A 12,838-nucleotide genomic window follows, 5' to 3' on the forward strand; every position below is an offset into this window, starting at 1 on the left:
CTGTTTAAACACTTCTCCCACAGTCACTTCTCTGGCAGTGGCATGTCAAGATGCATGATCTTGGTTCACACAGAAGTACTAGGAATAGTACTTCAGACAGTAGTCCAGTAGCCCACTGTTGTCAGTGACACTCTGTTCCAGTTGGCAGCAGCAGCTTTCATCATGTGGGATAGAAACCCCGGCCAACAGTTTTTTTAAGAGGTGGGGGTTTGGGGGAGGGGGTTATTTATAGCATTTCATCAAGTTAGTATTAAGATGTGAACCAAGAGGCATCAGAGAAAGGGGAAGTGCAGCAGCTCCGCTCAATTCCTCCTCCTCATAGCTCTTGGTGGTCAAACGACATCAGAGGTGAGTGCTGTTGTGTTTTGTTGTTTAAGACAGATAATTGTTTCTGTACTTTGAATTTGATTACATTAATATTGACTAGGAGGTAATGAGATTGTCTGGCTGAATTGTGTCTTGTCTCGGCAGTTTAACAACTGCAACTTAAATTGTGTAATACCTTCTTGGAACCTGTATGAGTCCTCATACCCCAGACACTGGGTTATTTTATATTGGGCAGGACCCAAAATGGGTTGCAGCCTTGTTGCTGCTGGGTCCCACTTGAGTTTTTATTAAGACTGGGTCATAGGCCAGAACATTAAGTTTGGATGTGGATCTTGAGTTGGAAACATTTGAGAATCCCTGACCTACAGTATAGCCCACTTTCTATCCAGTCAATTGTTTTCCTTACATGAACTGAAAACAGTCATTTATATTGAGTGAGTTTAAATTCAAATCTACATCAGTGAGAAAAACAACCATTCATCTCTTCATTCATGGACACTTTTAAGTGGACAGCAGTGATACACAGCAGCATTAGTTCAGCAGCACCACTGCACATTTCACAATGCGTTAAAACCACCTCCTACAAAATTCCCGAATCGCCCTCTAGAGATCACCCTGAGTCATCTGTTGTGATGCATTCTGCTTGTGAGTGAGTTTGGAGTCAGTGGATTCACAGCTCTCAGCCCTATCAATGTGGCTATTGTGTCTTGCATTTAGTTTCGGTTTGCACCAGCATAAAACACATTATAGATATTATATTTTCTGTGTTCAGAAAGTGCACAGAAATGTAGGGGTGGCATTCCTTTTTGTATAGGAAAATATAATGTGGCTTCAGAACATTTAGATCTCAGACTGTGGAATGACCTGAATTAGAAACAGACCAGCAAAATGATCTTTTAAATCACTAAAACTCACATTTACATATTTGATTTGATTGTTTTTAAATGTGTCTTCTTGCCTATTTATTTATGTATGTTTATTGTATGCTCCCCCCTCCTAGTGAATACATGCATTACTTACATTCATTTAGATATTTACACTAATGCCTTGGTTTCACGATTCTTCAATAACCGTGAATGTCACTGATTACTGATTATTATGGGCTGTTTAGACTTTATGGATCAAGGAAGTGAGAAGCCGGTGCACCACCTAGCTGATGAAGAGTCACTGCTCCAATGGGTCATCCCGATTGGCCGGATGCTGGTGAGGTTCAAGGACACCGTCGCCATGACGATATTGCACACACGTCAGAGGCTGTTGCAGGGCTTCACAGTGTTCTGCACTGTCTTCCTGCTCCTCTGGACGGCCGCCTTCCTGTACGGGAGCTTCTACTACTCCTACATGCCCAAGGCGGCATACTCCACACCTGTGCACTATTACTACAGGTGTGTACATGATCTCTATCTCTCTCTCTCTCTCTCTCTCTCGCTCTCTCTCTCTCTCTCTCTCTCTCTCTCTCTCTTTCTTACACACACAGACTCTTGGTCCTCAGTGCAGATTGTGTTTTGTCTTTAGGACAGACTGTGAGTCCTCAACCTCCTTTCTGTGCTCTTATCCGATGGCGAACATCTCTCTGGTCAGGAACAACAAGAACCAGGTATCTATCTACAGTTGAAGTTAGTCTGGGACCAAAAGTTTGGCATCTGGTCATCGGGTAAAAAAAGGTTGAAGTAATTAAAACATTTTAAACTTTTTTAACCACTTCACAGATTTCATGTTACCAAACTGTAGTTTGGCAAGTCGGTTAGGACTTCTTCTCTTTTTTACCTTTTATTTATTCAGGGGGAGTCTCACTTTGAGCAATGCTCTCTTTTTCAGGAGCGCCCTGTGCACATTCACACACAATTCATACCTGGAAGCTTCTGATAGGCTAATTGACATAATTTGAGTCAAACCTTAACCCTGAACGCTAACCCTAACACCCCACAGGTACACTTCCAATTGACTCAAATAGTTTAACATGAAATCTGTGGAGTGGTTAAAAACTGAGTTTTAATGACTTCAACCAGGCTATGTAAACTTCCGACTTCAACTCCATCCATCCATCTATCCATCCATCCATCCATCCATCCATTTGCGTTTCAGGTGCTGACGTTCGGCCAGGCCTATCAGATCTCTCTGGAGCTGGAGATGCCTGATTCCCCGGCCAATCAGCATCAGGGGATGTTCATGATCAGGATGACCTGTTACTCCAGGCAAGGGAGAGAGGTTGGTTCCTCTGCCCGCATCGTGAGTTGACCCCCCCTCCCCCATCGCCGCATTGCGTTGACATCTGTTTTGAGGTGCACACAGACATGCAGTCTTCCTAGGCAGCCCAACTCAAATCATGCTTCATTCACTAACATCTGCCACCTCCTGTGAGTGAGTCACTGTTGCTCTCTGTCTCTCAGGCAAGACAGCTGCTCTCCGCCTCCAGCTCTCGCTTTGCGAGTACAGCGCTGCCGCACCATTAACCCGTAATCACACAACCTGCTCACAGACAGATTAAATCACCTGTGATCACACAACCTGCTCACAGACAGATTAAATCACCTGTAATCACACAACCTGCTCACAGACAGATTAAATAACCTGTAATCACACAACCTCCTTACAGACAGATTAAATAACCTGTAATCTGCTCACAGACAGATTAAATCACCTGTAATCTGCTCACAGACAGATTAAATAACCTGTAACCTGCTCACAGACAGATTAAAGGCTGCTTATATGCACTGTAGAGCTCCACTGCCTGCTCTAATACCCAGGAGGTCATCTCACTGGGCGGCTGAGCGGGGACGATGGGTTGGCCACCTGTATCACTTTGCCATGTAAATCAATGACTAATACAGATACACTGCCAGTCAAACGTTTGGACACTCAACTTCTTCATTTTTACTTTTTATATATATTTTTTACATTGTAGAATAATAGTAAAGACATCAAAACGATGAAGTAACACAAATGGAATTACAGTACGTAGTGACCCAAAAAGTGTTAAACATATCCAAACTATCTTATATTTTAGATTATTTAAAGATAGCCACCCTTTGCCTTGATGGAAAGGCAAAGAAATGCATACATAGGATCAACTTCAGTATTTATATTTGTCTAAAAACAAATGTCGAACATTTAAGCACAAAATGGCTTTAAAAGAATAAAAAACAGAACATTCAATCAGGTGTCCAAACTTCTGACTGGTAGTGTGAATTTCCAATTAATTGAGTTATACAGAAGGTGAAGCTTCAGCATCCATGGCAGTTTCAATCTTTTTTTCTGCTTTTTTCTGCTCACTTCTGCTCACTCATTTGTCACAAAATTATTTTCAAGCTGTGCATGTGTGTGCGTGCGCACGTGTGTGCGTGTGTGTGTGTGTGCGTGTGTATGTGGTCAGACCATGCTGCGGTATCGCTCCGGCCTGCTGAGGACCATCGGAACACTGTTCTTCCTCCCGGCGTTCCTGACCGGAGTGGCCGAGCAGAAACAGCTGCTGGAGGTGGAGCTCTTCTCCGACTACACAGACGACCCCGTGAGTTGTGTGTGTCTGTGTATGTTATGTTGAAGTGTGTTTTGTCCTAACCAGCTTTTCTCCATGCACACAGTATGCCCCCTCAGTCGAGGCCATCATTGAGATCATGTCCAACACGGTGCAGATCTACTCGTCTCAGCTCTACATTCACGCCCACTTCACTGGCCTGAGGTGAGAACCTACACACTCCCTGAAAACATCATGGAACTGAATCATAAAACCAATACAAGTCAAGACAAGTTTGGTTATTTATGTAGCCCTAATTCACAAGCATGTCTCGACGACCTTTACAGAGAATGTTTCTAGCTTCTTCTTATGTTTATGTTTCTTACCAAACACAATCAATAGACAAAATTGAACAGACTTACACAGTATATAAGAAAATAAACAAAGAAAACACAAGGGAGACCAGAGCAGATTTTAAGACCCAAAAATCTAGCTATTCGACAGCCCAGCCTTGACCCTAAGTGCACACAAGGAAGTCTCCCAATAGTAGTGCCTTAGTAGGAAACCTTGAAGGGGCCACAGGCAAATAGGGATCCTGTACGGTACTGTTAAAAAGCCTCCTGTCTTGTCAGCACAGATCACAAATTCACAAATAAATAACAACCTGAATTAACTGAATTAGAATGAATGAATGGATAATTATTTTATTTGCGTGTCATGCCACATTGTGGCCCATCCCACATGGGATTATATGACACAGTTACACAAAATATATACATTTTCTTTTTCTTATTTTATCTATACATTTCATTCCTCCTCATCAACCAAGCCTTTTCTAAGAAAGTGGCAAATGCAAAAGTTCCATATTGGAAGAGCCGTATGAATTTTTCAGAGTGTTCCAACCACACAAATTAATTTTCTTTGTCTACCTTATTAAAAAAAACTCTGCCTGATAGTATTATAGAAGGGACAATAGAATACAAAGTGCGTTTCGTTTTCAACTTCCTTAAGTTCACACAGACTGCACAGTCTATCCTCCTCAGCAGTGCCCACAAATCGGCCTGTCTCAATATGAAGGCCAAGAATTAGAAGTATACGAGGCACATTGAGGCCAAGAGGGTACACCAAAATACTACATTACATCACAGAATGACTCCTAGAATGCATTGAACGGCACAGATTGATGATCAATGTAAGAGTATGTATGAGTATGTGTGTGTGTGTGTGTGTGTACAGTATATATATATATATATATATATATATATATATATATATATATATATATACAGTATATATATATATATATATATATATATATATACTGTATATATAGACTAGCACCATGCTTCCTCTGACACATGCGGAGTTGCCAGCCGCTTCTTTTCACCTGATAGCGGGGAGCTTCACCGGCAGGACGTAGCACGTGGCAGGATTACCCGACCAGTGTAAGTGTAAGTATCTGAGGGTGAATTTTCCCTTGAACAGCCTGCCTGTCTCTCTCTCCCTTCAGATACTTGCTGTTCAACTTCCCTGTCATGTCGGCGCTGGTGGGTGTGTCCAGTAACGTCCTCTTCCTCTCCGTCCTCTCCGTCCTCAGCTACATGAAGCTGCTTCTGAGGCTGGAATGGAGACCAAGGCAGGTAAGAGGAATGTCCTGTATGGGTTAGTAGTACATTACATTACATTACGTCATTTGGCAGACGCTTTTATCCAAAGCGACTTACAATAACACATTTTTTGTCAGCAATAGAACAATCAACTATGGAGCACAGTCTGTGACAACTACAACTTCTGAAGTAGTTGTAATAGTAGTAGTGTGTGTGTGTGTGTGTGTGTGTGGGGGGGGGGGGGGGGGGGCACCCGTGTACATGTGCGCACGTGTGTGTATGTGATAATTCCTCCCAGGTGTTATCAGATGTTGCCTACAGAGGAATCCAAATGTAGCAGTGTTTGTCTACTTCTCTTGTTTACAGTACAACATGGATGGGCTATCGTCAAAAAGGGAGACGAACATGGACCAAGGCCAGCAAAGGGATGATAGAGGTGGTGCTGCAGGTACAAACGTGCACCCCCCCCCACACACACACACACACACAGACACACACACACACACACACACACACACACACACACACACACACACACACACTTCAAATTAAAAGGAACAGTTCGCGCCAAAATTGTACCTCATGTACCCACCCTCATACCAGTTGAAAAACAGGTGAAGTCTATCCATATAACACACAGACAGGTTGCCAGCACAACTGGAGAGAAAACCACTCACCATTGACTTCACTACAACTTATTCTATGGTGACCAGTTTCCTCTCCAGCTATGCGGGAAAAGGGCTCTGTTATCTTTACAACCATCCGCCGAAAGTACCAAGCAGGCCTGCTTCATTGCACAATCCAAATCTTCGTCAAAGCTTGCCATTTTCAGCGTCTAAGTTGCTAGCTAGCGTTGTTGTTGTTGTTGTTGTTGTTGTTGTTGTTGTTGTTGTTGTTGATGATGAGGCATTTGAGAGCCACACGCAGGGAGCGAAAAGGGATTTCCCCTCACTCCGACTGAAATGGTCGGAGCCAATGGCAGAGCTTATCCCCGCAGCCTGCTTCCTGTGTGAGTAAGCCTACTGCTGTATACTGACTTGGTAAATGTGTTGGTGTGTCTGCCTGCAGAGACAAACTCCTTGGCAAATGCTGCGCCGCTGCTGGATTCTCTTCAAATAACACCCACAAATGTGAGTTGCCAGGCGGGACTGGAGCCAGAACAGACAGGAAGTCAGTCGGACTGAGAGGTGAATGAGTCGGAGCGAGCCTGAGGCTGTTGATGATGAAGGAGTTTGGAGATGCGTCCTGAGAGTGATATCTACGGATTTAGCATTGCAGAGCGATACAAGGGTGAAAATGAGTGAGAAAGCACCCAGAGAGCACCGACAAAACATACCTGGTAATAACCTCATCCGTCATTTATGGCTGTTATATAAAATGTAAGTTCCATTGATTTAATTTCATAATCAATAAGCTATAACAGATACAAATAGTTCTTGGTATTAGTTATTAATCATAACCGCACACACATAGGTTAAAGCAGGCATATTTACTCCTAACTAATCTCACATTGTTGCATTGTTGTTATTGATTTTTTATATGACATTGCACTTGTTAAACCTGTGTTTAATTAGGAAAAATAGATGCACAGAGCGCTTGTGACCAAAATGCGGAGCCAGACTCTGCAGGACTTCCTCTTTTTCTGCCTGTGTTGTTTACCTCGATGTCTCAACTGTAATGTCCATAGCTACATGGAGGCAAGAAGATATTTTATGAATATTGTGCTGCTGAAATTGTGTTCAACCCAAAGTTCCGTGTTTTGTAAAGCCAAACAAGTAATATGTGTCTTAGTATTGAACTGTATTGAACTTGATTTAAAGGCAAAATGTATATTACATTGCTGAAAATCCACTGCAATACACATCCTACCCGTGTCATTTCATCTGTTTATGCATTTTCTTGTAATCAAAATGTTAAATGGACCTATTTTATCTTGTTAAGCCTCTCAGTCATTTTTGCCACAAATGTATCTGTGCTGGTCTGACAGATGATAATCCACTGTGGGCTGCCAGTTAACTCAGGAATTGTACATTGATCCTTGGTGGGAGGAGCACCCTCCTCCAGGTGATGCAGGCAGGGAGTGTCATTCCTGGATATCTTGTGAACCTGTTGTGCTGCTGGCAAGATTCCAGCAGCTGGCCATGGATGAAGGCTTTGGAAACTTGGTGCCGTCACTGCATGCAAAATATGACAGGGATGGGGATAACACAGGAATACAAAGAGAGAGAGAGAGAGAGAGAGAGAGAGAGCGAGCGAGCAGAGGAATGCAATGTATTGACTGACTGTCGCAGGTTCACAGCAGTTTCTCATCAGGCAAAAGCAACGGGTGAAGACAGAGGTAAGGCACTTTGGATAACTTGGAGATTTCTGTAGTTCTAGTTCTGTTCTAAAACTATGCCGGAAGCAGACTTTTGCTGCCTGATATGTCCATTTGTAATAGACATACTAGGCTGTGAGTCTGTGACATGAACTATGACCTGGACCTGGCAAAACCCCACAAAAGCAGACGCTGAGACAGGCAGACACAGTTCAAGGGTGGTTACTGGTTGTCAGTGAATTAGAGTGTTTTACAGAGGCCCAATGGCTGGATGTGCAGGCGGGCAGTGGATACAGGGCAGAGGCAGCAGAGGGGCAGGCGTGGACCACTGGACCAGGCCAGGCTTGGTGTGTGATGGTTGTTGTAGTAGCCGAGGGAGATGGCTCAGGATATCGGTGGCAGATGATGGTCAGGACAGCAAAGCTAAACAGCAGAGGCTGGAGCTAGCTTAGCAGAGACTTGGCTTGAAGATGCTAGCACAATGCTAGGAGTAGAGCTAGTAGCAGCTACTCGGCTGTAAGAGTCACCAGATACTTGGCTTCAAGTGTAACAATATATTTGGCTTGAAGAGTAATAATACTCAATAACTCTAGGTCTATGGACTGAAGGCAAATGTGGGCTAACCAGCAGTACTAGGCAACGATCATACAATTGGCCCAGCTCACAGCTTCAGGCTCCAGCCATGCCTCCCATGTGCAGGGTCAGAGTCAGCTCAGGTACACCATGCCTCCCATGTCAGCTCAGGTACACCATGCCTCCCATGTGCAGGTGCAGAGTCAGCTCAGGTACACCATGCCTCCCATGTGCAGGTGCAGAGTCAGCTCAGGTACGCCATGCCTCCCATGTGCAGGTGCAGAGTCAGCTCAGGTACACCATGCCTCCCATGTGCAGGTACAGAGTCAGCTCAGGTACACCATGCCTCCCATGTGCAGGGTCAGAGTCAGCTCAGGTACACCATGCCTCCCATGTGCAGGTACAGAGTCAGCTCAGGTACACCATGCATCCCATGTGCAGGGTCAGAGTCAGCTCAGGTACACCATGCCTCCCATGTGCAGGGTCAGAGTCAGCTCAGGTACACCATGCCTCCCATGTGCAGGGTCAGAGTCAGCTCAGGTACACCATGCCTCCCATGTGCAGGTGCAGAGTCAGCTCAGGTACGCCATGCCTCCCATGTGCAGGTGCAGAGTCAGCTCAGGTACACCATGCCTCCCATGTGCAGGGTCAGAGTCAGCTCAGGTACACCATGCCTCCCATGTGCAGGGTCAGAGTCAGCTCAGGTACACCATGCCTCCCATGTGCAGGGTCAGAGTCAGCTCAGGTACACCATGCCTCCCATGTGCAGGTGCAGAGTCAGCTCAGGTACGCCATGCCTCCCATGTGCAGGGTCAGAGTCAGCTCAGGTACACCATGCCTCCCATGTGCAGGGTCAGAGTCAGCTCAGGTACACCATGCCTCCCATGTGCAGGGTCAGAGTCAGCTCAGGTACGCCATGCCTCCCATGTGCAGGTGCAGAGTCAGCTCAGGTACACCATGCCTCCCATGTGCAGGGTCAGAGTCAGCTCAGGTACACCATGCCTCCCATGTGCAGGGTCAGAGTCAGCTCAGGTACACGCAGCCCTAAACAGAAACGGGCTTGAGCAGAGAGAGAGGAAATGGGAGGCAGTGCTGCTTGACAGGCCTGGATCATGGCTGGCTAATTCTTTCTAGTGGTCTGTCAATGTATTTCCCTGAAAGCCATCCAAAACGTTCTACTTTTTGTAATGCATCTCCCTGTTTTCTTCTTCCCTGGTGATTGAACCATTCCTGAAGAGGCTCATGTTTGAGTGGAGAAGCATGAAGTAGATGAACCAGGCCAGACAAAGAAGATGGATGCTGTGAAATATCAATACATGGATGGAGAAGAGATGGAGGAGAATGAGATAGTGAAAGAGAGTCATGACGTCTCTGTGGGACTATCGGATCTGACACTCTGCGAAGGGCCTTCCGGTGGCTGCCGCAGGGCCAGAGCAAGGCCTAAGCTCCGCTCCACAACAAGCTTCCCGCCTTACAGCCAGCGCATTGGCGGACTGGGAGAGGAGAGAGAGAGCGAACGGGAGAACGAGACGCAGCCTTCACCGGACAAGGGCCTCAGATCTGAAGAGGTGAAAAGTGAAGAAGTTCAACTCGTTCAGGGCAGATCAGGCACCGGAAGGAGGGAAGACATGGAGATGAGTGCGCGAGAGCGGAAGGCGAAGTGGAGAGGGAGGAGGAGGGAGAGGAGGTTAGGGGGCAGCCACGGCGCTGAGGGATGGGAGAGGAGAGAAAGGTGGAGTGGGAAAAGACGGACGGAGGAGGCCGGAGGAGAGCGAGAGTGGGTCGTCAGAGAGGGGGAAGGGGGCGAGGGGAAGCAGCAGGTGGGGAGAGAAAGCGTGAACTCTGGGGGTGAGGGGGCAGAGGACGAGGAGAGGAAGAGATCCAACAGTTTGGAGAGGGAGAGGGAGGGGGACAGGAAGAAAGGGACGGGGAGCAGAGAGGGGCCACCCGGGAGAGAGAGAAGGGGCTCGAGCAGCCAGTGGTCCACGCCGCACCCCATCCTCTCCAAGCTGCTGCACTCCTCCACCTCCTCCTCCTCCTCCATCAACCTCTCCTCGGCAGAGAGCGACGAGGTCGAGGGAGAGGACACCAGCTCCAAGAGGAAGACGTTCAGAAAGGTGAGAGCGGCTGGCTCCGAGGTAAACAGAGAATGGATGGATGCCTATCACAGTTCAGAATCCTATTTTCAGCATTGCCATTGAGTAACCTGACCTGAGCGGTAAGTGCCACACACCTGTGCAGGTGTGCATCACACCTGTGCATGTGCTTGTTTTGCTTTTCCACAAAAGAGGCTTTAAAATGTATTTTCTCAACTGTTCTTTACTCCCGCGGCCCTGCCTATTTGCATGGGCTTGAAAGAGGACTTTGACATGGTCATATTTGAATGCCGTTTGCATACGTGGCCCAGCTACAGAAACGAGTGGGAAGAGGTGTGTGTGGGAGTGTGTGTGTGTGTGTGTGTGTGGGGGGGGGGGGGGGGGGGGAGAGTGGTATTTATTTTTCTCAGTGGACAACAGTGCACACTTTGCATTGTCACCCAGTGAGCGGTAGTCTTAAGTACCATCAACATCTGCTTGAAATGATCTATCAGTAGTGGTTCCCAAACTTTTCTGTCAGGTACCCCTTTTATGATAATAGAACATTTACCCAGCAACATTCCCCGACAAGCTAGCATGACATGGTTGGTACCAATGGATGCCTTAGTAGTTTTATATCATAGCAGAAACTTCACTCTGCCTTAGAATGTCAGCCTCAGAAGGACAGTACCAATCAGGAATACAGTTTGGGAACCACTGGTGTATACATGATGACTTATTGAGTTGTTTTTTGAAGTCCTTTGCTACCAAAATAGCGCACCATAGGGTGCAAAGCATTGGTGCAAAGTAAATATCTATTGAAAGATTTAAGGCAGAAGTCATTTTGGAAACCCTTACTGTGTAAAATGTGCTTTTAAAATGCACCCATCAGCATCAGCAGGCCTCATGATGTAAGATCAACTTCCATCAGCAGGCCTGATGTAAGATCAAACTGGCTCTGTCTCATCAGTATACAACCACAAACAGTATAACTAGTAGCAGTTACACTAAAATATCTCACAATTTAAGACATATTACTAATTATTCCCATGGGTTATAGGGATTAACAGTCTCAGAAACATTTGTAAACAACAAACTTGTAGGAGATATGAATAACATATTTGAAGATGAAATGCAGTGGTGGACTCCTGAACCACTGGGGGGGGGGGGGTCTCCTGTCCAATGCAACCAAGCTGTTCTTCTTCTGTGCCTCAGTGCCACTCCTTGAAAACCCTCCTGACCATGATGCACTGGTCTCTGCGGCGCCAGAGTTCCTGGGTCCAGCTCGCCGGACATCAAGGCATGTGTGTCACATCCAAACACACACACACACACACACACACACACACACACACACACACACACACACACACACACACACACACACACACACACACACACACACACACACACACACACACACACACAAAACCCCACACATAAAAAATACATAAAATATAAGTGCTTTCACTTGAAAACCTTGTATCTTCCATATGCTAGCTTTTCAGGAATGAAGAACACCCGTCTTTGCTCTAGCTTGACCACGTATCATGGGATTTTGAAATGGCTTATAATCGCATTTAAAAAATTGTAGTTTGTCTTGTCGTCCCACAGAAGACCATTAACTTCAATTGAGGTTCAAACTTGAGGCTGCAACTAATGACTATTATCGATTATTCAGACGACTATTTCTCAACTAATTGATTAGTCGTTTTGTCTCTAAAACTAAAAAGAAAACAAAGACATTTGACATTTGTCATCTTGGGCTTTCGGGAAAAATCGATCAATCACTTTTTCCCCAAAGCCCAAGATGACATCCTCAGTCCACAATGAAAAGATAATCCGTTTACTGTCATAGAAGACACAAGAAGCTGGAACAAGAGAATTTTTATATTTTCGTTTTCTTAAAAATTACTCACTTACAAACAAATTAATCGATTTATAAAAAATAGTTGGTGATTCATTTTCTGTCGATTGACATTGGTTAATCGTTGCAGTTCTAATATGTATCTGTGTTTCTGCTGTAGGCTATATACGGTAATATAATATTATGTACCTCTACACTACAAGATTGGGGATTCTAGAGCAGGTACATAGACGTCTGTTCAGATGTGCGTTTACTGCGGTGGTGGAATCCCCGATCCTGTATGGGGAGAACCACGAGTGCTCGAGTGACATCACTGATGATGTCATAGACATTGTGACATCATTAGTGACATCATTAGTGACCAAAATCATCACAAATCTCACAATGTGGACCAAAATCGCAGGCTAGGGCTGGGTTGGTTTGAAAATTTTAAAACCGGTTCGATATTGCCGTCTAAACCGGATCGAACCGGTATACCGATTTTCTTTGTAATAAAAAAAAAAAAAAAAAAAAAATTAAGCAGGGCTCCCGAGTGTGGCCCATAACTGTCTGTAGTGCAACTTCAGTCCACCTGATATCGATAATACACCTCTAAGCTGGTATTGTCAACCAGCAATG

General features: G+C 45.3%; 1 protein-coding gene across 1 annotated transcript; it reads left to right on the plus strand.

Annotated features, from left to right (window-relative positions):
- Positions 1-1,443: 1,443 nt before the first annotated feature.
- On the plus strand, positions 1,444-6,737 carry LOC310790108 (seipin-like; the record flags this gene model as incomplete). Its single annotated transcript, XM_083651801.1, has 9 exons — positions 1,444-1,712; positions 1,843-1,921; positions 2,413-2,556; positions 2,718-2,753; positions 3,701-3,835; positions 3,909-4,006; positions 5,292-5,421; positions 5,755-5,836; positions 6,457-6,737. The coding sequence occupies 9 exons, from the start codon at positions 1,444-1,446 to the stop codon at positions 6,570-6,572; spliced, it is 1,089 nt and encodes a 362-aa protein (XP_083507927.1). The 3' UTR covers positions 6,573-6,737.
- Between the last annotated feature and the right edge of the window lie 6,101 nt (positions 6,738-12,838).

The sequence above is a fragment of the Poromitra crassiceps genome (assembly GCF_964638095.1).
Source record: "Poromitra crassiceps genome assembly, chromosome: 15".
Classification (NCBI taxonomy): domain Eukaryota; kingdom Metazoa; phylum Chordata; class Actinopteri; order Beryciformes; family Melamphaidae; genus Poromitra; species Poromitra crassiceps.